Source organism: Myotis daubentonii, chromosome 2 (assembly GCF_963259705.1).
Source record: "Myotis daubentonii chromosome 2, mMyoDau2.1, whole genome shotgun sequence".
NCBI classification, from domain to species: Eukaryota; Metazoa; Chordata; class Mammalia; order Chiroptera; family Vespertilionidae; genus Myotis; species Myotis daubentonii.
The window spans coordinates 129,503,929-129,529,884 of NC_081841.1; the positions used below are offsets into that span (position 1 = coordinate 129,503,929).

At 43.2% G+C, this 25,956-nt stretch overlaps 2 protein-coding genes across 6 annotated transcripts in view; one reads left to right on the forward strand and one right to left on the reverse strand.

The window, feature by feature from the left end:
* Positions 1 to 21,863, reverse strand: part of ALG11 (ALG11 alpha-1,2-mannosyltransferase) — a 29,143-nt gene extending 7,280 nt beyond the window's left edge. Inside the window, exons 1-4 of one of the 2 annotated variants that reach the window (XM_059684539.1) lie at positions 21,785 to 21,843; positions 6,044 to 10,339; positions 4,974 to 5,204; positions 1,732 to 2,663 (exon numbers count right to left, since the gene is read on the reverse strand). In XM_059684539.1, coding sequence (XP_059540522.1) covers positions 1,732 to 2,663; positions 4,974 to 5,204; positions 6,044 to 6,324 — 1,444 coding nt within the window. In that variant the 5' untranslated portion in view covers positions 6,325 to 10,339; positions 21,785 to 21,843. Of the gene's footprint in view, positions 1 to 1,731; positions 2,664 to 4,973; positions 5,205 to 6,043; positions 10,340 to 21,784 lie in introns of both variants that reach the window. The other variant, XM_059684540.1, reaches the window with a different exon arrangement.
* A 201-nt stretch (positions 21,864 to 22,064) lies between these two features.
* ATP7B (ATPase copper transporting beta) overlaps positions 22,065 to 25,956 on the forward strand; it is a 91,083-nt gene continuing 87,191 nt past the window's right edge. For 3 of the 4 annotated variants that reach the window (XM_059684541.1, XM_059684543.1, XM_059684542.1), the window contains exon 1: positions 22,785 to 22,890. Coding sequence is in view for 1 of the 4 variants with exons in the window: in XM_059684544.1 (XP_059540527.1) it covers positions 22,837 to 22,890 (54 nt within the window). In the remaining 3 variants the exon portion in view is untranslated. Of the gene's footprint in view, positions 22,452 to 22,784; positions 22,891 to 25,956 lie in introns of those variants that run through there. The other variant, XM_059684544.1, reaches the window with a different exon arrangement.

Genomic DNA, 25,956 nt, shown 5'->3' on the forward strand with positions numbered 1-25,956 from the left:
TCCTTTGCTTGTCTGCTGAAATGCTTTTTGTCATGTGTGAAAGGGTTGTCAGGTCAAAAACTGAAGTTTTGGTAGAAAACCGAGACATTTTTTTCTGTGAACAACTTGGTTGAGAATGGAATTGTTCAAGATGGAAGACATTAGAGAAATGAGGTTTGACTGTACATGTCCTTCAGACAATTTAAACTCTACATGCTAGAAACTTGGCTCATTAACGGCCTCTCCTCTTGTATTCCCTCTCTAGGTAAAAGGCATCACCATTCACACAGTTGTCCAAACTCCTCATTGCCTTTCATTTAATACATCCAATTAATCACCAAATCCTGTTCAATCCTTCTTCAGAATCTCGCTGGCATGTTCACCTACCAGGTTCACAATGCCAACACCTGTCACCCAGGTTGCTGCAGCAGCCCAACTCAACTTCCTGCCTTTCTAGTCTTGCTCTTCCTGTTTCTTACCTAACCAATCCATTCCCCATATTGCTGCCACAGTGAACTTTAGAAAACAGAATGCTTTTAAATCCAAAGTTAAAATTTTTCTATCTTTTCCCGCTGGCTTAATATGGCCATGTGATCCTCCATTGTCTTGCTGCTCCTCTGTCATGCTCCAGCCATACTGAACTCTGTTCCTTGAATGTGCCTGCTAATGCTCCTTTTGTGATGCCTGTCACCATGTTATACCTACCCTTCTTTTGCTGGCTACCCTCCCCTCTTTTGCATGGTAGCTTCTAATTACTGACAGGTCCCAGCTTAAGTATCACATCATTTCCTGGGCCATTGTTCCCTGACCCCACAAGTCTGTGTTAGGTGTTTCTCTTAGGTTCTTTCATATTCTGCACTTGCCTTAGCATAGCACTCAGCACACTGTGCAGTTAACCATGACTGTTTAACTTGTCTGTATCACTCACAGAGCTGTGAGCCTCTGAAGTTTAAGAGCAGTTCTTATATGCCTGGCACAATAAATGCTCAATAAACATATGTGGGAGGAAGCACGGGAAGTCAATTCCATGCAGAAAGTTTGGATCAGCAGTTCTTGCTATATGTCTGAGCTTAGTACTGTGCTACTAACTAGGGCCAGAAAAGAGTATAAGAGAAATTGTAGCCCTAGTGCAGGAGACTTCACTTCTGTTTTTCTATTTTCCCCTAACACCTAGCAGTATGAGGCACTTGAGACATATCTTAAACCAAATCAGACACAAAACAGTACTTGATTATATACCCAAATCTTTACATAACATGAGGTCAGAAAGAGTAATTAGTTCTGGAATAGATAAGGCTATATCAATGAGCAAGGAGATTTAAGCTGAACATTTATAATGGAATTTGGCAGAAAGAAAAGGAGAGGACATTCCCATAATGAGAACAGAATCAATAAAAGAACCAAAGAATTTCTGTGAGACGTCCACCTGAAGAGAGAGGTTCTCAGCTTCTGATGCAAAACAGAATCACCTAAGGAACTTTACCAAAATACTTAGCCCTGGGCCCCACCCAGAAATTCTGATTTGGTCCTTCAGTGGGATCAGTATGTATATGGGGGTAGGTGGGGAGAGAAAATGTAGTGGTTAAGAGCAGGGGCTATCTGGGTTAGAATGTGGGCTCTACCTCTTCCTGTGTGACTGACTTGGGCATGTTCTAAACCTCTCTGTTTATTTATAAAATAGAAAAACTTTCAGAGTATTATAATTTTATCAATATACTTCATAGCAACAAACAAGTTAAAGAACAAACTCACCAATTCCAAAATGCTCATTCCACATGGTATGCAAACCAATTGTTCCTTTAGACAAGTAATTCTTTAATTCATCAAATGGAATATTTATTTTAAATTCCACATCTTCTTGAACTCCTAGGTCTTCACATAGTCTTCTCAGTTGGTTTACTCTAAATTCATCATCTTGGTTACGACAACCTCCAATGAGGACAAGTTTAAGTGAAGGAAGTGACTCAGTCTTCCTCATATTCAACAATTTAGCAAAGGCTCTGATCTGCAAAGGATGATTCTTTTCAGGCCTGAACTGGCCAACAGAAACCAGTAAATGTCCTGGGGTCATCTTTTTCTCCTCTAAGGGAATGTCCAGAAATGTATGCACATCACAAGGTGGATAAACAATGTTAGTGCAATGCCCAACCTTCCACAGTGAGAGAATATGGTTTAATGTCCAAGAAGAATTGACCATGACTATATCACTGCAGGAACCAACAAGTCCGTAAAGAAAAGCAAATAAATAGTAATAGATGAGCTTTACTTTGCTGAGAAAAGGATTCCTGGTAATGAAGGTTGCATTATTAAATCTAGCATTTTGATTCTTCACTACCGAGAGCATGTCAGTGCTGATAGTGGGATAATGAACATAGCTTCCAACTCGGCAACCACCTAAATACTTAAACAGAGGAAGTGTGAAAGCATATCCCATGGAATCGATGTAAATATCAGGGACACACTGCATCAGGGCTTCCCAGCCAAGAAAGATGGACCCTAGACTTTGGCCCAGCAGTGTGAAGTAAGGATAGAGAGAATCTTCCACAAGGTAGCGTTTCCTTAAGAAAACAAACCTCACTGGGTGAGTTAATCTGATGTTAAATCTTCTGAAAGCACCTTCTAGTATTTGTTCACTGCTGACATTAACATCACCAGTATAAACAACATAAACTGCTGCAGGATACCTAAAATAGAATACAATAGTTAAGAATTTCATTAGTTTAGGTTAAAATCAAGCAAAAAGTTATAGATTTTTTTCTCACAATCATAAGAAGCTTATTTTTAGACTAAAAAAATGTTTTTCACTCATTGCATTTGGACTACTGACCTCATTCTTTCCTGCCCTATAACTAAAATGTTAGTTAGTCCTTCAAATCAGACTTCTAGTTCTTTGCTCTCTCCTCCACTAAGAGTTTCCTATAGAGCAGACACAAACAAAAACTGATTTATAAATGAGACTTTTTTATTTTCAAGCAATATTAAAAATTTTATTTTGACAACTTTTTCAATATAAAAATGGTAGTGAAATATTAATAAAACATATGAGTTAAATTTCACTGAAGATATCTTTAGATAGAATGGTAAATGCTAAAGCACTTCTCAGTGTTATCTGAGTAATAAAAAGGTTATAAAAACTAGGTCTTCACATGGTTCTTCACAGCACTTAGAATAAAATCTAAACTCCTTACCCTGTTCACTGAAGCTCTGTAATCTGGGTCCTGTCGCCCTCTGTACCTTCGTCTTTTACTTTCTCCCTTGCCTACCAGGGTTCAGCCAAACTGACAATCCTGTCTTTGAACAAGCCAAGCTGCTTCAGTCTTAGGGGACTTGCAGTAGTTGTCCCTTTGCTTTGAATTCTCTTTTCTCATCTCCATTGTCTTTTCATAAGGCAGGCAGTATAGCAAGTGGTTTAGAGCAGGGGCTCTAGTAACTCAGTTTCCTTGTTTGTCGAATGAAAATAAGAGCAATGACCTCACAAGGTTGTTAGGAGGATTGAGTGAGCTAACATATAAAATATTATTCAAACAATGCCTGGCACATAGTAAAAGTTCATTAAATGGTAGTACTTTTGTCATTCAAAAGTATCTCCTTGAAGAATTTCCCTAATTGCTCAATCTAAAGTATCAAGTCACACTCATATTATTCTATTTTAATTTCTTATATAGTACTTCTTACCATTTGATATTTTTCTTCTTTGCTTATTGTTTTCTCTCCACTAAAATCTAAGGTCTGCAAGAGGGACTTGATCTACCTTGTTCACCATTTACTCTCAATTTCTTTTTACAGTGCTTGAAACAGAGTAGTTCCCCAATAAATATTGCATAAGTATACTGTACCTTATGCTGAGTCAGGAAAGACTTATAGAAATTAACTGAAGAGAAAAAGATTATTTCAGAAAAAAGGGAAACCTATATGAAAAGATAAGGAATCTAGAGAAAGCATGATGTTCAGTATGCTGGAACACAGTATATGTGAAAGAGCAGAGAGGAATAAGAAACAAAATCTGGCAAGAGCAAGATGCAAAAGTATCTTCTGTGTCATACTAATTATTTGGATTATTTTTTCCTTGTAGGTGAGTTAGGAGTGATAGGGGTTGCTGGGGAGTATGTGTATAGATATAAAACTTGGCCACTGCCTAATTATCCAGAATTAGATAATATCACTAGAGAGAAAAAGATAATACACAGAGTTATGCAAAGAAAAGAATAGTATAGATTAAGGTGGAGAGGGCTGCAAGGAGGTGAGAATTAAGCGAGGATTTAAGAAAATTCTTTGGATTTAGGCACTTATGGAAGATAGAAGAGGAAATACAGGGGTGGTGGCTGGAAGCCAGGATGGGTCAAGAACATAGAAATGTAGAGCTAAGGGATTACCTGTGAAGGCTTTGGAAGGAAATGAAGGGCATGAATAACCATAGAAGGATAATAACTCGGAAGCAGAATAACCATAGGAGGATAACAGTTTTCCACATATAATAAAACAATGAAACCTGCACTTTACTATGCTTTCTCCTTTTTAAAAGGGAATCATAAATACTTTGGGGTGGGGAGGAAAAAAAGCCTAAAACATTAAATGATGTATAATATATTATTTCTAACATGGTAAGTTACTTAAGACTAGCCAACTGATAATGATATCAGAATTAGAAGCAAATAGATGCTTCATAAAGATTATTTTGGGTATGCTACCACTGACTAAAAGTGCTCCACATTACTTTCTACTATTTAATCTCTTCTCCACATACTCTCCCAAGATGACTAGTTTTAAATTATGCCATAAAAGGGCAGATACTTTCCATTTTTTATCATAGCCACTAAATTCAATAGGATCTTATAAGGCAGGTTGGCATATGAGAGAACTATTTCTTTGTTGAAAAATAGTTTAAAAATGAATTCCTGGCTATAAAGATGAATTAGATAAAGATGAATTCTGGGTAATGATTTTTTTAAAAAAATGCTAATATAGCAAATTAGCTAAAAAAGATGCATACCTACTTTTTCTGCAGGGCCCTTAATGCACACCATAAAACTCTTTCTCCTCCTCCGCCAGCATTGCAGTATGGATGAAAAAATGCAATCACCATTTGATCTTCCCCTTTTTTGCCAGTTGATGCTGAGTTTTTCTTTCTTTGTAGCAGCACTCTGATTCCCCAAAGGATAAGGATCAAACACAAACATAAAATTCCACATACAATTAGCCCAGGGAAGAATAATGAATAAAAAAACCTGAAACAAGAGGGAAAAGGTGAAAATTGATATAATAATGCCCATTAAACAAAAATATGACTACAAAGTAAAGTCTACTTTCATACATCTACTTTATATATTAGTAGCAGAGAGAAATTTTTATAGCTTGTGAGCCTGCTAACGAAATACTTAATGATTGAAATTCTATTGCTACAAAATATCCAGATACAAAAGTATAAAAGTCCCCTTTAATTCCAGTTTCCACAGTAATGTTAGCAATTTAATATATTTATTTTTAATTAGTAATAAAAATAAATATTGAGCCATCTTTCTCCTAACTCATATGCGTTAAAGCAGCGGTCGCCAACCAGTGGTCCGTGGAACAATGGTGGTCCGTGAGGTCCAAAAGGTTGGTGACTGCTGTGTTAAAGGATTAAAACATATTTAATTATTAATCTCAACAAAACATTAGTAATAGCATCTGCCCCTCGAAATGACAATATGTAACCCCCCAAACGTGTCTTCTCTCTCTCTTTCTCTTTTTAAGTAAAGTTTTATTTTTTTAAATGTATCGCTGGTGGGACCTGTTCGTGCATCTTCTTCAACAGCTGGGGCATCTCCATCTTTGGTGTTTCTGGTGTAAACTGCTTGAGCTCTGCGCTCTGAAACTAGTTTAATAAGTCCTTTCCGAAGGAGCCCCTGAAGGGCTCCTGGCCAAGGAACTGTGGATCTTCAGTCTCTCAGAGATAACAGCTGGGATTATAAGCTTATAGTTGGGAACTTCCTTATAGAGTTGGACGTAATATGCTTTGCCAAATAAGACTAGGTATTGAGCTTGTCCAGGACTTTGCCCTTGGAACACTTCTTTTTGGCCTTACCCCCGGACTTGTTCACTGGGTCTTTGTCTTTTTTGGCCCACATTTTCTTCTTCTTCTTGTCCTTGGGCGGCATTATGAGACTTGGAGAGCAGGGCCTCTGCTGCTGCTTTGATAAGATGTCGGACTGAGAGCTTTCTCTCTCTCTCTCTCTTTCTCTCTCTCTCTGTCTGTCTGTCTCTCTCTCTAAAGACTAGTTTACTGATTTGTAAAGAGAGAGGAAGGGAGGTTGGGGTGGGGGGAGGGGTGGTGGAGAGATAAACATCAATGTGAGAGAGAAACATTGATCATCTGCCTCCTACAATCTTCCTAGGAGGGATTGAGCCACAACCCGGGCATATGCCATGATCAGGAATCAAACCAGCTACCTTTCAGCACACAGAATGATGCTCAACCATCTGAGCCACACCAGCCAGGGCAAAATATGTCTTCTTGAATGATCAGTATTGCATTAGTTAAAAGTTTGGTGAAAGTTATGTCAGAGGAATGGTGTGTGAGAGAGCCCCTTGGCTGCTCACCCTGAAATATCAAGGAAACCAACTATAATTCAACAAAGAAATCCCTGTTCAACACAGACGCATGCATGAAAGGTCTGTGCCTTGAAACACCTAAAGGTGGGCAACTGGGAAGATGAGGAGGGAGGAAAGCGCAGACAGCTTGCAGACACAGCGCTTCAGCCAAGAGCTCGAGTCTCAGCCTTGAAAGGGAAGGAAACTGGTGGTAGTAAGCGCTTCCTTTGGCTGGGAGCAACAAAGAGTTATGTGGGGGGTAGGGGTGGGGGTCTGAGGACCCAACAGGGCGAGTTGCAAAGGTGTGAACAGTTTCTGAGTCAGCAGATGCCCGGCAGAACATGGGGTTCTACCCAGCAGCTCTGTGTTTCAGACCAAGAAATAGAACCATAGAGCCCTGATGCACTTGGACCCCCCAAACTCACCTCCCATTGCCCTTAGAGTTGGGTCCAGGAGCATACTATCTGTAGACCAAGAGCTGTTGGAGTAGAACCACTGTTTCCCTCTGTGACTGAACCCTAGGAGGGGTGCTTAGGGCAGGACCCCATGGATGTCAGGGGTCTCCATTATGGTGAGGGCAAAAAAATCCCACTCCCAAGTAGCATGGCTATACTGTATTATGGAAGCCATGGTGGTCAAGACTGGGAGATCACAAGAGATAAAAAAGTTTGCAATTCAGGGCTATCTACTGGAAAATAATATATTGATGGAGAACAGCAAAGGAGAACAGCAAATACCATGAATAACCATAATAATGAGGATGACCAGAAAGGACATGAAAAATCCCCAGAAAGCAAGTTGGAACACTTGGAAATGTGTGATATAAATGACAGAGATCTCAAGATTGCAGTTCTGAAAATACTCAATGAGATGTCAGAAAATACAGATAGGCAATTCCATGCACTCAGAAAACAAATCAATGGACAAAATGAGTACTTTGCCAAGGAGATTGAAACTTTAAAAAAGAACCAATCAGAAATCCTGGAAAGATTTCAATGCAATAAGGGAGATTAAGAGTAAACTGCTGAAAACCATGATGGCAGCATAGGTAAACACCTGTACTTGCTGTCTCCCACAACCACATCAAAATTACAACTAAAATACAGAACCACCATCATTCAGAACCACCTGAAAGCTGGCTGAATGGAAGTCCTAAACTAGAGAAGTAACGAAAAGAAGCACACTGAGATAGTAGGAGGGGCAGAGGCACAGAACAGGCTGGTCCAACACCCACGTGTGCCATTTTTTTAATCGGGAGGGAGACTATCTCTGTGGAGGTTGCCTGTGAGGAGCAAGGTGTCCGAGGCCCACATCAAATTCCCAGCCTAGGGTTCCAGAACTGGGAAGTGAAGTTCCTGAAACTATATGGCCAATAAAAAACAGCAGGGACTGTGGCTGAGTGACACGGAGGCTGCTGGAGATCCAGGTGTTCTTTTTAAAGGGCCAATGCACAAGCTTACTCAGATTTATCCCTCTGAGCTCCAGCACCGGATGGCTTTGGGGGACCCAGACACATACTGGGAGGAACTGGATTGTCCGGTATCAGGGCAGGAACTCGGGGAAGGCTTCCATTCAAGGGTGTTGTTGGAGTCATTGTTCCTGTGCTGGGAACTCCTCCATCGCAGGGCTGACTGGCAGCCATATCTGAGTATCCCTTAGTCTGCTTCACACTGTTTGCTCCAACCCTGATGATACCCTGAGATCCCGCCCCATCCAATTTGAAACCTCACCCAAGCTGTTTGCAGTAGCTTTTCCATATGAATGGCTTGTCCTGGCTCATGCATCACACTTTGCTAAAATCTCTCCAAAGAGTTGCAGCTGGTGTCAGTGTGCCTCAAACCTATCAATAAAAGGCCCAAGACCCACCAGCACTAGCACCAGCCTGCTTTGCTTCACAGCTGGGCCATGCCTGGGTACCACCAAGCCCAATACAAATAGCAGCCATATACAGATCCCTCTGTAGCTACTGCCAGGTGGCCCCAGCAGTGGCTGATTTTGCACCTCCGTGGAGGCCCCAGAGCCAGTGCACCTGGTGGACAGCTTCAGACCATACCAGATTACAACTCTATACATTCACAAGTGACACACTCAAGAGGCAGACTCAGTGAGCACCAAAGTCCACTGAAGCAACTCCTACTCCATAGGGATGTCTCCTGCACAGCAGCTCTCCCACTGTAGTCACAGCTGGTCCTTACAACCAACTAGCCTAGAGGTCAACTCCTCCCAGTGATACCAACAGCAATAGAGGCTTAACTACAAGACTATGCCCCAGCCCACCCAGTTGTACACCTAGAGTGCCCAGCATAGGTGACTGGGGAAGCTGAGCCACTGGGCCCTACAGGACACCTACTGAACAAGACCAATTCCAGAAGACATAGCACCTCTACCTAATACATAGAAACAAACACAGGGAAGCAGCCAAAACACAGGGAAGCAGACAAAGAAACAAGTCACAAATGAACAAAATGGAAGCAAGCAAACTACTGGACACAGAGTTAAAAACAAATGGTTATAAGGTTGATCAAGGATCTTTACAAGAGCTTCAAGGCACTTAGTGAGACTTCCAAGGAGCTTAGTGAGAATGTCAAAGACATGAAAAAGGACCAGTCAGAAATTAAGCATACACTAACTGAAATAAAGAATAATTTATAGGAATTCAACAGTAGAGGATTCCGAGAATCAAATCAACTATTTGGAATATGAGGAAGCAAAAAACACCCAATTTGACGAGCAAAAAGAAAAAAGAATCCAAAAATATGAAGATAGTGTAAGGAGTCTCTGGGACGACTAGAAGCGTACCAACATTTGCATTATCAGAGCAAGATATTGAAAACCTAGTTGAAGAAATATAGCAGAAAACCTCCCATCTGGTGAATGAAATAGACTTAAAGTCCAGGAAGTGCAGAGTCCCAAACAAGGGGAACCCAAAGAGGCCCACATCAAGACACATCATAATTAAAATGCCAAGGGTTTAAGACAGAGAGAGAATCTTAAAAGCAGCAAGAGAAAAGCAGTTAGTTACTTAAAAGGAATGACCCATACGACTGTCAGCTGATGATTTCTCAAGAGAAACTTTGCAGGCCAGAAGGAAGTGGCAGGAAATATTCAAAGTGATGAATAGCAAGGACCTACAACCAAGATTACTCTACTCAGCAAAGCTCTCATTTAGAATTGAGGGTAAGATAAAGAGCTTCACAGACAAGAAAAAGCTAAAGGAGTTCATCACTACCAAGCCAGTATTACATGAAATGTTGACGGATACTTTTTTTTTTTTTTTTACTTTTTATTTATTTGTTTTTTTTTAATCCTCACCCTTGGATATTTTTCCATTGATTTTAAGGGACAGTGGAAGAGAGAGGGAAAGACAGAGAGAAACATCAATGTGAGAGAAACACAACTGGTTGCCTCCTACACGAGCCCTGAGCAGGGCCCAGGCCAGGGAGAAGCCTGCAACCAAGGTAAGTGCCCTTGACCGGAATCGAACCTGGGACCCTTCAGTCAGCAGGCCAATGCTCTATCCACTGAGCCAAACCGGCTATGGCTTCTTTGTCTTCTTCTTCTTTTTTTTTTTTTTTAATATATTTTAATTGATTTCAGAGAAGAAGGGAGAGGGATAGAGAGATAGAAACATCAATGATGAGAATCATTGATCGGCTGCCTCCTGCATGCCCACAGTGGGGATTGAGCCCCAAACCAGGCATGTGCCCTAACCGGGAATTGAACTGTGACATCCTGATTTATAGGTTGATGCTTATCCACTGAGCCATGCCGACTGGTCTTGAACAGTATTCTTTAAGAAGAGGAAGAAGAGAAAAAAAAAGATAAAAAAATACGAACAATAAAATGGCAATAAATACATTTCTATCAATAATTGAACCTAAAATAAAAATAAACGAATAAGAAATCTAATGAACAAAATAAACTGGTGAATAAAATAGAATCAGAGGCATGGAAACATGGAACAGACTGATGAATCTCAGAGGGAAGGGGGCAGGGCAGGTGGGAAGAAATTACCCAAAGATCTTTTTTTTTTTTTTAATTGATTAAAGTATTACATATGTATCCATAACCCCAAATGCCTCCCCACCCCACTCCTGTACATGCCCTCACCCCCCTGCTGTCTCTGTCCATTGGTTATGCTTATATGCATGCATACAAGTCTTTTGGTTGATCTTATCTATGGACACAGACAGTGAAGGCCTGGGGCATTGGAGGGGGGGAGGGAACATCTGTAATACACTCAACAATAAAGATTTAAGGTAATAAAAAAAATAATAAAAAAGAGTGAATGACTGAGCACAGAAAACAGAACCAACCAGATGGAGGAAAGAATTTGTGATATCAAAGATAGGAATCTAAAAATAGCAGAGGGAAGAAGTGAGAGACCTGAGCATAAAGAAAAATGAAAGAGCTCTACAAGAACTGACTCCATCAGAACAAGCAATATTATAATTACTAGGGGCCTGCTGCACAAATTCGTGCACGGGTGGGGTCCGGCCAGCCCTGGCCCCAGATCAGGGTGAGTGGGGGCCAACTGGGGGTGGGGCTGGCTGGGGGAGGGTCCACAGGGAGTTGGCTGGCCAGCCCTGCCCCCTGGTTGAACTCCCAGGTGAGCTCCCAGGTGAACTCCTAGTAGAGGGGACAATATGCATATTAGCCTTTCATTATATAGGATAGGCATTGTGGAGGAGAAAGAGAGGGAGCAGGGAACAGAGATTCTATTCTAACTAATATTGGATGAGAACTTTCCAAACCTATGGAAAGAACTAGATCCTTAAATCCAAGAAGCAAACAGAACACCTAGTTACCTCAATCCAAAGAAGCTGTCTCCAAGGCACTTGGTCTAAAACTGTCACAAATTAACGATAAGGAAAAAATTCTCAAAGCAGCCAGGGAAAAGAAGGAAATGATCTACAAAGGAAAACCCATCAGAATTTCATTTGGTTTCTCAGCAGAAACTCTACAAGCCAGAAGAGAGTGGAACCAAATATTTAAACGTCTGAAAGTGAGAAATTACCAGCCACAAATGACACATCCAGAAAAATTACCCTTTAAATTGAAAGGAGAAATAGGACTTTCCCAGACATACAGAACTTGAGGTATTTTATCACCAGAAAACCTCCAATGCAATAAATACTCAAGGGAGTTATTCTACCTGAAACAAAGGACATAAGGTCACAACACTATGAGTAAGATTATCAAAAAACTTACAGCATAAACAGGGATAATTTGCGACAACAAAAACATAAAAGAGGAGGGGGTAAAGATCTAAACTGGCAAAGGAGGATGAAGATCAGATGCACTCAAAAGAAAAAAAAAACACTATGGTATATATGCAACTTTATTTTTTATAAACCTAATGGTAACTACCCACAAAAATCCCCATGCCAGAACACATAGCTTAAGAAAAGAGGAAAGAAGTATGGAATACCGCCTAACAAGCCAACAGACAAAAACACAAAGGAATAGAACCAAAGTAGGCACAGAGATACCAGAAAACAAAAGATAAAATGGTTATGTTGTGCCCAGATTTCAAAGTTTCCAAGACCCCCAGGGAGCCAGTCAGTCCGATGCAAAAGCAAAGAGTCCTTTATTATGCAAGCCGGCCTGCGCTCCCCGTTCACCAGACCCACCGACACAGCGGAAAGTCCAGTGGCCGAGAGAGAGAGGCCTGATGGGACAGGGGTTTTAAAGGGGGGTGGAGTGGGGGCAGGAGAGGGCACTGTGGGCCCCGCCGATTGGCCAGGCGCGAGTCGGTACAGGATGTGGTCATAGTGATGGCGTGCACTTCCCTTGATCATCATTGGTTAATCCAGAGAAATCCTGGGTGTGGCTAGCAGCGGCCTCTTCCTGTGAGGAAGCACATGGCACCATCCCAAAATGGAGGACCCAAGGCAAGATGGAGGGCGCACATGGCTCTGTCCCAAGATGGAGGACCCAAGGCAAGATGGAGGGCGTACATGGTTCTGTCCCAAGATGGAGGACCCAAGGCAAGATGGAGAGCGCAGTCCTTGCCCGGCTCCTGCTGCTGCCGCTCGAACTCACCACAAGGCAGGATGGCCCCCCCCCCCCCCCCCCCCCCGCACAGCACCCGCAGCTGGCCTGCGGGCAGACCGGGACTCCAGCGCATCTGGGCGGCACAGGCCCAGCAAACGGGGTGCGGCAGGTGGAGCGGCCCAGCTCTGGAGGAGCGGCATCCGCTCGGAGCAGGCCCGGCCCATGGGGCTGGCACACTGCAGCATGGCGGCCTCCCCGAGCTAGGGCACGCGCCCCACTCCGCTGCCGCCGCTGCTGCACTGGGCCTGGTGGGGGGGCAGCAGACGGGTGGCAGCCCGCGCCGGGCTCCCGCCGTGGGCCGGGGAGCCAATGCCCCCCCCCCCATGGGGCCCGGCGGTCGGCCCACGCAGGCCCCGGCCCCCCCCGACCGGGCCCTGAGGGCCGCATGGACCCCCGGCCCCAGCGCGGGCAAGCGGGGAGCCGACCACGGGGGAAGGGAGGAAAGAGCCAGGCGGTGAGGCCTTCCGCTCCTATGACCTCCCCCGTGGTCGGTCGCCGCCCAGCCCCACCCCTCGGCCCGGCACCGGCCACCACGCAGCCGGTCGGACACTCCGACCCGCTCCGGGGAGGCCAGGCCCTACGGCGGGCGCGGAGGGATCTCAGAGCTGGGCGGTCAGACTCCCCCCCCCCCCCCCCCCCCCGCACCGCCCGGAGAGGCGGGCGGTGCACCTTTCAGTTATAGGAAGTCCTCATCCTATCTAATAAAAGAGAAACATGGTAATTGGCGTACGACTGCTACCCTTCCCATTGGCTAATCAGGGCGATATGCAAATTAACTGCCAGCCAAGATGGCGGCCAGCAGCCAGGCAGCTTGAAACTAACATGAGGCTTGCTTGCTCCAGTGATAGAGGAAACCAATGTTCCCCGCCTGCCTTGCCGGCCCCTGAGCCTGCAGTTTAAGAAACATTGTAACGAATATAGAAGCTAAACAAAACCCCAGAAACCTGCTTTCAGTGAGCCGGGATCTCAGAGCTGGAGTTATACATTGTTTCAATTATAGAACCCAAACAAACCAGATACCTGCTTTCAGCAGCAGAGGCCTCAGAGCTGGAGCCAGAGCTAAAGCTGGCCCAGAATAAAAGAAAAAGAAAAAAAGGAGCAGTTGGGAGCTTCAGCCCTCAGCCCCTCACCCAGACTGGCCAGGCACCCCAGTGGGGACCCCCACCCTGAAGGGTGTGTGACCAGCTGCAAACAGCCATCATCCCCCTCACCCAGGCTGGCCAGGCACCCCAGTGGGGACCCCCACCCTGATCCAGGACACCCTTCAGGGCAAACCAGCCAGCCCCATCCATGCACCAGGCCTCTATCCTATATAGTAAAAGGGTAATATGCCTCCCAGCACCGGGATCAGCGGAGCCGCGAGGCCTCCCGGCACCGGGATCAGCGTGATGGGGCAGCTCCCAAACCCCCTGGCTCTGTGTGTGACAGGGTGCGGGGCTACAACCTCTCTAACCTCCCTGCTCTGTTCGTGACAGGGGAAGGTGCCCCAACCTCCTGATCAGCCCTGTTCTGTGCCTGATACGGGGGAGCTCCCCAACCCCCTGATCGCCCTGCGGCTCTGTGTGTGACAGGGTGCGGCGCCCCAACGCCCCCCCCCCCCACTACAGGCCCTGCTCTGTGTGTGATGGGGTAGAGCCATAACCTCCCCATCGGCCCTGCTCTGTGGGTGATAGAGGGCGGCACCCCAACACCCCCCCCACCCAACGGGCCCTGCTCTGTGTGTGATGGGGTAGAGCCATAACCTCCTCATCGGCCCTGCCCTGAATGTGACAGTGGTGGCGCCCCAACCCCCTGATTGGCCCTGCTCTGTGGGTGATAGAGGGCGGAGCCAAAACCCCCTGATCCGCCCTGCTCTCTGTGTCAATGGGGGCGGTGCCCCAACTCCCCTATCGGCCCTACTTTGTGAGTGCTGGGGGGAGCTCCTCAACCCCCTGATGGACCCTGCTCTGTGTGTGACGGGGGGGAGCTCCCCAACCCCCTGATAGGCCCTGCTCTCTGCGTGACGGGGGAGCTCCCCAACCCCCTGATCGACCCTGCTCTGTGCGTGACAGGGTAAGGAGCCCCAACCCCCCCTGATGGGTCCTGCTCTGTGCGTGACAGGGGGCAGCGCCCCAACCCCCGGATTGGCCCTGCTCTGTGCGTGACGGGGTGGCACCGCAACCTCCCCATCGACCCTGCCTTGAGTGTGACAGGGGGTGGTGCCCCAACCCCCCAATTGGCCCTACCCTTAGCGTGACTGAGGGTGGCATCGCAACCTCCCGATCCGCCCTGCTCTGTGCATGACAGGGGGCGGCTCCCCAACTCCCCAATCAGCCCTGGTCTGAGCTCGACCAGGGGCTGCACCTAGGGATTGGGCCTGCCCTCTGCCACCCAGGAGCAGGCCTAAGCCAGCAGGTCGTTATCTCCCGAGGGGTCCCAGATTGCGAGAGGGCACAGGCCAGGCTGAGGGACCCCCACCTTCCCCCCGAGTGCACAAAGTTTTGTGCACCGGGCCTCTAGTATATCAATAATCACCCTAAAGGTAAATGGTCTGAATTTACCCATAAAGAGGCACAGAGTAGCAGAGTGAATAAAAAAACAAAACCCAACCATATGCTTCCTAAAAGAGACATATCTAAGCTGCAAAGACAAAGGTAGATTCAAAGTAAAAGGGTGGAAAATGATTCTCCAAGCAAATAACATCCACAGAAAATCAGGTATAGCCACAATTATGTCTGTCAAAATAAATTTCAAGATAACAGATAACAAGAGACAAAGATGGACACTTCATAATGATACATCACGAAAACATAACACTTCTTAATATATATATGCACTCAACCAGGGAGCACTGACATATATAAAATAACTACTCAAAGAACTAAAGGGAGAAACAGATCAAAACACAATCATAATTGGAGACTTTAATACTTCCAGTGACATTTCTAGACAGATCAACCAAACAGAAAATCAATAAAGAAATATCAGTTTTGCCTGGCTGGTGTGGCTCAGTAGTTGAGTGTCAACCTATGAACCAGGAGGTCACAGTTCGATTCCTGGTCAGGGCACATGCCTGGGTTGTGGGCTCAATACTCAGTGTGGGCGTGCAGGAGGCAGCCGATCAATGATTCTCCCTCATCATTGATGTTTCTATCTTTCCCTCTCCCTTCCTCTCTGAAATCAATAAACATATATTTTTAAAAAAGAAATACTGGCCTTAAATGAAACTACACATAATTGACATTTACAAAACCTTTCATCCCAGAAATCAGATTATACATTCTTCTCCACTGCACAGGGAACATTCTCAAAAACAGATCATATGTTGGGTCCCAGAAAGTAGCATCAACAAATTCAAGAAGATTGAAATTATACCTAGCATATTCTCCGACCATAATACCTTGAAATTAGAAATCAACAGCTAAAAGGATGTAAAGAAACCCACAAATACATGGAGAATAAACAACATACTACTAAAAAATGACTGGGTCAAAGGAGAAATAAAAGATGAGATCAAAAGATATATAGAGACAAATGAGAATGACAATACAATACATCAAAATGTCTGGGATGCAGCAAAAGCAGTAATAAGAGGGAAGTTTAATCATTACAGGCCTATCTCAAGAAACAAGAAAAATCCCAAGTAAATAATCTAGCATTACATCTTAAAAGAACTAGAAGAAAAAAGAACAAAAGCAACCCGAAGAAAGGAAATAATAAAAAGAATTGAATGAAATAGAGAACAAAAAGACTATACAAAAAAATTAATAAAACAAAGAGCTAGTTCTTTGAAAATATTAATAAAATTGACAAACCCCTATCTAGACTCACTAAGGAAAAAACCCATATAAATAAAATCAGAGATGAAAAAGAAGTCACCACAGGCATTACAGATATACAAAGGATCATACTAGAATATTACAAAAGCTTTTTTTTGTCACCAAATTCAATAACTTAGAAGAAATGAATAAGTTCCTAGAAATATATAACCTTCCTAGAATAAATCATGAAGAATTGGAAAATCTAAATAGAATGATCAGCAGTGAGGAAATTGAAATAAACATCAAAAATCTCCCCCAAAACAAAAGTCCAGGACCAGATGGCATCACCAGTGAATTCTACCAAATGTTCAAAGAAGATTAAAAACCTACCCTTCTCAAACTCTTCCAAAAAACTGAAGAGGCAATACTTCCTAAAATATTCTATGAGGCCAATATAATCCTGATACCAAAACCTGGCAAAGATAACACAAAAAAAGAAAATTACAGACCAATATCTCTGATGAATACAGATACAAAAATACTAAACAAAATACTAGCAAATGGAATACAACAGTACATCAAAAAAAATAATACATCACGATGAAGTGGGGTTCATTCCAGGGGTACAAGGATGGTTTAACATATACAAATCAATCAATGTAATACACCACATTAACAAAAGAAAGAATAAAAGTCTTATTTTATCAATAGATGCAGAAAAAGCATTTAAAATACAATATCCATTTATTATGAAAACACTCAATAAAATAGGAATAGAAGGAAAGTAATAATAAAGGCCATCTTTGAAAAACCCTCAGCTAATGTCATACTCAATGGTGAAAGACTGGAAGCTTTTCCTCTGAGATCAGGAACAAGACAAGGATGTCCACTCTCCCCACTCTTATTCCAAGGCAGAGCAATAAGGCAAGAGAAATAAGTAAAAGGTACCCAAATGGAAAAGGAAGAAGTCAAACTGTCACTTTTTGCGGATGACATGATTCTTTAGAAAACCCTAAGACTCCACCAAAAACTATTAGAAACAATAAACAAACACAGTCAAGTTGCTGAATACAATATCAATGTGCAAAAATCCATTGTCTTCCTGTATACTAACAACAAAACTTCAGAAAAAGAAACGGGAAAAAAAATTCCTTTTGCAATTGCTATCAAAGAACAAAATACTTAGAAATAAATGTAACAAAGAACATGAAAGACCTATATATTGAAAATTACAAAGCATTATTAAAAGAGACTAAAAAAGACACAACAATATGGAAAATATCTCATGTTCATGGATTGGAAAAATCAACACAGTAATGGCCATATTACCCAAAGCAATATACAGATTTAATGCAATTCCTATCAAAATCCCAATGGCATTTTTTAAAGAAATAGAATGAGAAATCATCAGATTTGTATAGAACCACAAAAGACCCCGAATAACCAAGGCAATCCTGAGAAAAAAGAATGAAGCTGGAGGTATCACGCTACCTGACTTCAAATTATACTTCAGAGTTACGAAATCAAAACAGTATGGTACGGCAGAGAAACAGACACATAGATCAATGGAACAGAATAGAGAACCCAGCTATAAAACCACATTTATATGGATAGATAATTTTCGACAAAGGAGCCAAAAACACACAGTGGAGTCAAGATAGTCTTTTAAAAAATGGTGCTGGGAAAACTGGAAAGTCATATGCAAATGAATGAAACTGGATTACAGTTTGTCCCTATGTATAAAAAGTAATTCAAAATGGATCAAAGACCTAAATATATGACCTGAAACAATAGTTACACAGAAGAAAACATAGGTACTAAACTTATGGACCTTGGTAGTAGAAAAAAAATCTTATGAAGTTGACCCCACAGGTAAGAAAAGTAAAGGCAAAAATAAATGAATGGGACTATATCAAATTAAAAAGCTTCTGCACAGCAAAAGAAACTGACAACAAAACTAGAGGCGCCAACCAGATGGGAGATGATATTTGCAAACAGTAGCTCCAACAAAGGTTTAATTTCCAAAATATATAAAAAACTCATAAAACTCAACACCAAATAAACAAACTCCCCAGTCAAAAGTGGGCAGAGGATTTGAAAATACACCTCTCCTAAGAAGACATATGAATAGCCAGTAGATATATGAAAAGATGTTCAACCTCACTGGCAATTAGGAAAATGCAAATCAAAACTACAATGAGATATCACCTCATACCTGTTAGAGTGGTCATTATCAACAAGACAAGCAATAACAAGTGTTGGAGAGGTTGTGGAAAAAAGGGAGCCCTCATTTCCCACTGGTGGGAATATAGACTAGTACAACCACTACGAAAAGCAGTCTGGTGATTCCAAAAAAATTAAGAACAGAGCAATCCCTTTCTTGGATATATATCTGAAAAACTCGAAAACATGTATACGCACCCCTATGTTCATTGCAGCATTATTCAAAGTGGCTAATTCATGGAAACAACCAAAGTGTCCTGCCATAAGAAAGGATGAAATAGCACCATTTGCAGCATGGATGAATCTTGAGAACATTATGCTAAGTGAAATAAGTCATAAAAAACTAAGAACCATATGATTTCACTCACATGTGGGATATAAAACTGAAACTCGTGAACACAAACAGCAGAGTAGTGGTTGCCAGAGAGAAGAGGAGGGGAAGAAGGGGGTCCTAATATATGGTCACAGGAGATTTGACTGTGGGTGGTGGGCACGCAATGCAATATACAGATCTTGTAACATAGAAACTCACACCTGAAACCTGTATGTTCATGTTGAGCAATGCCACCCCAATAAATTTCTCTCACTTCACATCAAGTAGAACAATTTCTAGGGTAAGAGGAATAGAATTTTAATTTCTCTATTTGATCTGCGTACATGACCCTAAAATCACCGCCTTCCCTTATTTGCCTCTGAATGAGTTGCCAAAAAAGCCACTAATGTTCTACCTTGTGCACTTTAGTGAACTCACTCCCACACTTACTGCTAAAAGATTCTCTATTATTGCCACATCAACTGAAGCTCTGAAAACACAAGGAACCAGGCTTGTTCACCACCATATCCCATAATACCTGGTACAGAGAAGGCATACAATAAATATATATGAATGCAAAATTTGATTACCTCCTCAATGTCTCTTAAATTATGGTGAAATAATTTCTCAAGTTATATTTTTCTCTTACGCTTGGTACCTAACTTAGTATTTGTAATACCATGCCTATCCTTTATGATGGATTTGAGGGCCTTATAGGTCACAAAAACAATAAAATACTAAAACTTAAATAAACGCAAATTCTTTGGAAAGTAAATATCTTATTGATATTCAGTTTTTATTTTATTTATTGTTAAAAAATTTTATTTACTTATTTTAGAGAGAGGGAGAGAAACAGAGAGAAAAATATCAATTTTGTTGTTCCATTTATTTATGCATTCATTTGTTGATTTTTTTTTTTTTTTTTTTTTTTTTGTAAATCGTCATCCAAGGTTATTTTCCCATTGATTTTTAGAGAGAGTGGAAGGGAGGGGGAGAGAGAGAAGAGAAACATCATGGATTGGTTGCCTCCCACACATGCCCCAGGGATCAAGCCTGCAATGAAGGTTGGAATCAAACCCAGGACCCTTCAGTCTGCAGGCTGATGCTCTCTTCACTGAGCAAACCAGCTAGGGCCATTTGTTGATTCTTGTATGTGCCCTGACCCAGGATTGAACCGGCACACTTGGCATATGGGGAGGATAGTCAGGGCCTATAACATTTTTATTTTAAATTAACCCTGTATTTTCCAAACCAAAAACTTAGTAAGGATGTCACAGTTTTAGTTTGCAAATCTCATTGATGTCTGGCTTAACAGAAGATAGTGGCTTCTTGTACCTGCTTCTGCATTCAACCTGTAGTGATATGTTGTTTTATTTGAAGTATATGAAGTAAATGCAAACTCATTCAGATACATACTAGGAAAAGGGAGCATATTTTAATAGGCTTTTCAGATAGCTGAGGATATTTTTCTGTGATGCTATACCAAAAAAAAAAAGTTATTCAGCAAACATTTATTTAGCAATTACTATGTGCAAAGTACTGAATTAGGGGTATTTCAAATGACAGGGAATATGCAAAGCAGCAAATTAGGGGCATTTCAAGTGACAGGGAAGAATAAGAAGGATCCAAAATAGGCTTTTGCACTCAAAATGTTTTTAAAAATCATTATAGAATTTGAAATAGAGGGACAAAAATGAACAATGAATACCTGAATTTTGGAGCGAATACGTTAATACTGCTAATCAGGATGCTATTTTGCTAATTATAAATTTTCAACCTGAACTAAAAGGGTGGGGAGGGGGAAAGGACAAAACAGAGTTTATTCTTGAATTATTATTTATTTTATTATTTTCCATATGAACAACTGTACACCTACTTTTGCCACACCCTGTATGTAGGCGTTAAAAGACCTGGTTGGGTAAAATAGACTAGGTCTTTCCGTTTTATTAGTGTAGGGCAAGACAAGTAAAATACAGTACTGTATCAACAACAAACGTGGGGGGAAAAGTCTAATTTTTTCACCCAAATGTTTATAGTCTTTATTTTGGATGGTAGCATTCTTGGCGAATTTTCATTTTTGCTCATCTATTTCCTAAATGTTCTATAAGAAACAGTTTATTACTTATGTCATAAAGATACATGCCGTAATATTTTATATAACCATTCTTACGTTAATCAGAAATAAAAATCAACGGACGGCCAAGAAGCAAGGGTGGCCCTAGCCGGTTGCTCAGAGGACAGCGGGCTGGCCTGGCTCTGAAGGGTCCCGGGAGGGATTCCCGCCAAGGGCACAGCCTGGGCTGCAGGCGCAACACCGGCGGGGAGCGCGCAGGCGGCCGCGGATCCGATTCTCTCTCACCGCTGATGTTTCCATCTCTCTCCCTCTCCCCTCCTCTCTGAAGTCAATAAAAATATATTTAAAAATAAAGGAGCATAAACTTTGTATTTAAATGACATATTAACAACTACAGTTTTGGTGAGTGAAAGAGGAGGAACTAAGGCGTGAGGAATAAGATCCAATTTCTTCTTTACCAAAAAGGCAGACATGCCAGATTGGAAACGATTAGTGGCTCCGTCATAAAGGAAAATGAGGAACACATATGAATGATTTGACAGATAAACTGGATGCAAACAAGTGACATAAAAAGCTGAAACAGGGAGGGTAACGACCCCTCAGTAAGCAGTGGGGCAGGCGATAAACTGAAACACTTAGCATGAATATTTTTTAACCTAGTCGGCTTCGGTCTATATGGAGAAGACACCAAAGTGAAAGAGCCGCTCAGCGGACTTAAGAAAATGCCGCAGATTCGTGACAAAGGAAGCCCTTCCCCGCAAACTTCAGTCGCGTGGGCGGACTATATCGCGACAAGAAACCTGTGGGCCCGCACCACCGACTCCTCACCTCAGTAACTCGCACAACCACCAACCCCTTTCGGTGGCCGCCATCTTCAGTCGACCCCGGAACTCAGGAAGCGCTTCGCTATTTCTCTTCTCTATTGGCTACTGAGGTGTTCCTCCGCCTCCACGGGGCTGGATGTGCGTTCCAATTGGTTGATGGTAGTGGCTTCCCACGGCCTTGCAGCCAATAGCATCTCCGGGGCGGAGTCAAGTTTTCAGCGTGTGGAACACGGGTCCCGCGCTCATGGGCGGAGCTGTCGTGGGAGGTGGGCTGGGAGGGCGTGGCCTGTGATGGACAGTCGGTTCTCCCGCCCAGGGCCCCCTCCCTCACTGGGAGCTCGGGCTCGGGCACCCCGGCCCCCATCGCGGAGCCCGTCACCCGTTGGAAATCAACGGGACGCGCTGGCGTGTCTCGGATCGATTTTCTAGGTGCGGAGTTCACTTCCGAGGCTGCTGCGGCGTCTGGGGACCGCGGTGTCCCAGAGTCAGGTTCAGGCGCGGAGCTGGAGAGCGGACCTCACGCGGGCGCCTGCAGCACCTCACCGCCGCCGCCGCGGTGGGCGACCCCCGGGGTCTACACCTCCGGCCCCGGGTCTGGCGGCTCGCCCGCACTCCTTCCCTCCCCTGCACGCGTTGGAGCTGAAGACTGAACCTGAGCGCACCAGCCCGAGGTAGCGGAGACCGGGAGACAGGATGGCCCCTCTAGGGGTCCCGGCTCGACCGATGACCCTGAGGCGTCGGCAGCCCGGCCTCCGGTTCGAGGGTGAGGGTCCGAGACCCACCCTCCCCTCTCGCTCTCATGCCCGCGCCCCCAAGGGCCGGGGGTGCGGTGACACGCAACTTTGAAATAGTGGGTGGGGCGAAGGCAGCGGATCCCCTCATCCGAAATGCTGGGGTCGGTTCCCATGCCCCGCCTCTTGTTAGAGCCGAACCGCAGAGATGCCGTCCACACCAGGCTCCCCTTGCCCCTGGGTTTTAATACCGCCTTCTTTTTCACTAACTAGGTGACCGTCGGGCTCTGGACCGGATCGCAGAAGAAATAGGCTTCTCCGGGAGATGATGCCTGGACTGGAGAGGCAGATTACAGCTAGGGAAGGGGCCAGTAGGAAAGTAAGTTTGCCTCCCCCTGCGCTGTGTGGGCGCGCCTACCCCGTGGACGTTCCACGTCCACCTGCTCACCTGCCCTCCTCACTCTGCTCGGGAGAAGGCGGGGCGCGAGGGCCGCTCCCCCAGAGGAGCCTGGGTTTGCAAGAAGAGCGCTCTTTAGAAAGGACCTGCCATTGCAGTAGCTGATTTTTAGTAGCTGATTTAAAACCCAGCACTTTTCTATTCGCCTTATGCTGGAGAGGTAAAGTGAGCGTTGAGTTGCTGCTTAAGAGCCCTAATTACTCAAGACGATTACGTTAATATAATATTAGCTTAATATTATATTAACTTAATATTATTAACAATATATTTTTTGAGAAGTTATTCAGAGTTGGTGCATATACGCCTTTGTGGTCTATCGAGGCCCTGCAACATTTTTAAGAACTATTTTCCATTATTTTAGTTATACAAAGTAATGCATTAACACAGCCTCTTAAAATGCGGATAGTACAGAAATATTTAGCATGGAAAGCAGATCAATTTTCTAATTCTTTTGTATTCATGTACATGTGTTTTCATTCATTCAACAAACATTTTTTGAAAACTACCAAGTTTCAGGCAGTGTTGAAGAGCTGAACATACAGTGGTTAAATACATATATTAATGTATATATGTATGTCCAGAGAAATATTTAGGTTTTATATGTGCAGTTTTAAAATTTTTGTTTGTTTTACATAAATGAGATCACATAGTGTGTATTCTCCAACATCCCCCCCCCCCCATATAAGAATATATTTTGGAGATTATTTCACATTAGTACGTAAGTATCAGTTGTATTCAGTTTAATCTCTACACACAGTATGGATGCCTTATAGTGTGTTTATTGTTTCCCTGTGAGTGGACATTCTGGCTTCTTTTTTCTTTTCCCCTCACAAGTCAGGCTGTAGTCCCTGTGCATGCTTTTTAATGCTGACATGAGTATTTCTTTAGGATAGAAATAAGCCTGGTTTGCTGGTCTATCCTGAAATTAATTCAACATAATTGTATGTCCTATTGTGAAATTCATCTTGGTTTTGGTGCCATAGAAATGAAAGAATGGATTGATGGATGGGTAGTCTGGTCAATAGAAGATTCTTAGTGTGATGACTTTGTATTTAATGGAGGTGTGAGGAGAACACGTGGGGGAGGGGTGGCTCGTACAGAGTAGGACAGCCTACCAGCCTCCTGCAGTTGCCCCCACCTCTGTACTTATCAGAAAAATCTTATCCTTCCAGATCAAGCTTAAGACCTGCCTGTTCCTTGAAACTTTCTGTAACTGCCTCTGCCCATGCTGACCTCACCCTCTTCTGGATTCCTTTGATAATAGTAATAGCCAACATAAGTGAGCTTAGTGTGTGCTAGGCTGTTAAACACTTTATTTTCCTCTCTGTACACTCTTTCTCATTTAACCTTCACAAAACCTTTAGATGTAGGTATTATTTTCATGTTGTCACCATTTACTCAACCAATGTTTTTTTTAGTATCTACTGTGTGCCAGGAATTCTAGGATCTGGGGTCCAGCTAAGACAAAGACCCTGCCCTCAGGAATTTATATCTTAGTAGGAGATACAGAAAAGAAAGAGAATAAACAAATATAATCGTCCCACCTTACCCACAGTTTTACTTTCCACAGTTTCAGTTATCTGTGGTCCAAAAACATTAAATGGAAAATTCCAGAAATAATTCGTAAGTTTTAAATTGTAAGCCATTCTGAGTAGTGTGATGAAATCATAAATCATCCTGCTCCCTCTCTACTGGGATGTGAATCATCTCTTTACCCAACCTCTCCATGCTGTATTTGCTACTCACTCATTTGTCAGTTAGTAGCCGTCTTGGTTATTGGCACTTGTGTTCAAGTAACTCTTATTTTACTTAATAATGAACTCAAAGCGTAAAAGTAGTGATGCTGGCAATTCTGATATGCAAAAGAGGAGCTGTAAAGTGCTTCCTTTTTAAGTGAAGAGTTGAATACAGTATAATAAGGTATTTTGTATTCTTTTTTTAAAATTAATTTTTAAAATGTATTTTATTGATTTTTAGAGAGAGAAGAAGGGAGAGGAATAGAGAGAGAAAAACGTCGATGACAGAGAAACGTCATTGATTGGCTGCCTCCTACTGGGGCTTGAACCTGCAACCTGGGCATGTGCCCTGACCAGGAGTTGAACTGTGACCTCTTGGTTCATGGGTCACTGCTCAACCACTGAGCCACACCAGCCGGGCCTATAAGGTGTTTTGAGAGAGAGTGAGAACATTCACATAACTTTTATTATAACCTATACTAAAGGTCCTGTGCATGAAATTCGTGCACGGGTAGGGTCCCTAGGCCTGGCTGGCTATCAGGGCTGATCTGTGGGGTGATTGGGGGGGCCCCCTGCTGGCACCCGCCTTGGCTGGCCTGGGGTCTGCGGGCTGGGGGCAGCTCCTGCGTTGAGCGTCTGCCCCTTAGTACTCAGTGCACATCATAGCGATCAGTGATTCAGTCGATTCACATATTAGGCTTTTATTATATAAGATTGTTATAATTGTTCTATTTTATTATTGTTGTTGTTAATCTCTTATGTGCCTAATTTAAAAGTTAAACTTTATCATGCATATATATGTATAGGAAAAACATAACATGGATCGGGTTCAGTACTATCCTAGGTTTCAGGTATCCACTGATGATCTTGGAATGCATCCTCTGTGGATAAGGGGAGAGTGCTATACTGTTATTTCTGTACTGATAAGTACTATGAAGTAAATAAATCAGGTTAGGGGCATTAAGAATGACGTGGGATGGGGCAATGCTATTTTAAGTAGATGGTAAGGGAATTCTTCTCTGAGGAGGTGACATTTGAGTAGAAACCTGTGTGATTGAGATTTGGGGGAAGTGTTCTAGCAACCAGAGGTGTTAAGATCCTAAGTCAGGAGTGACCTGACTGATGAACAGGAAGAAATCCAGAATAGCTGGAAGCAGAGGGAAGGAAGCAGGAGTGGTAGAATATGAGTTAGAGTTAGACATCTTTACTGATGGGAAGCTGAGGCAGAGAGAAAGTAAGTAACTTGCCCAGG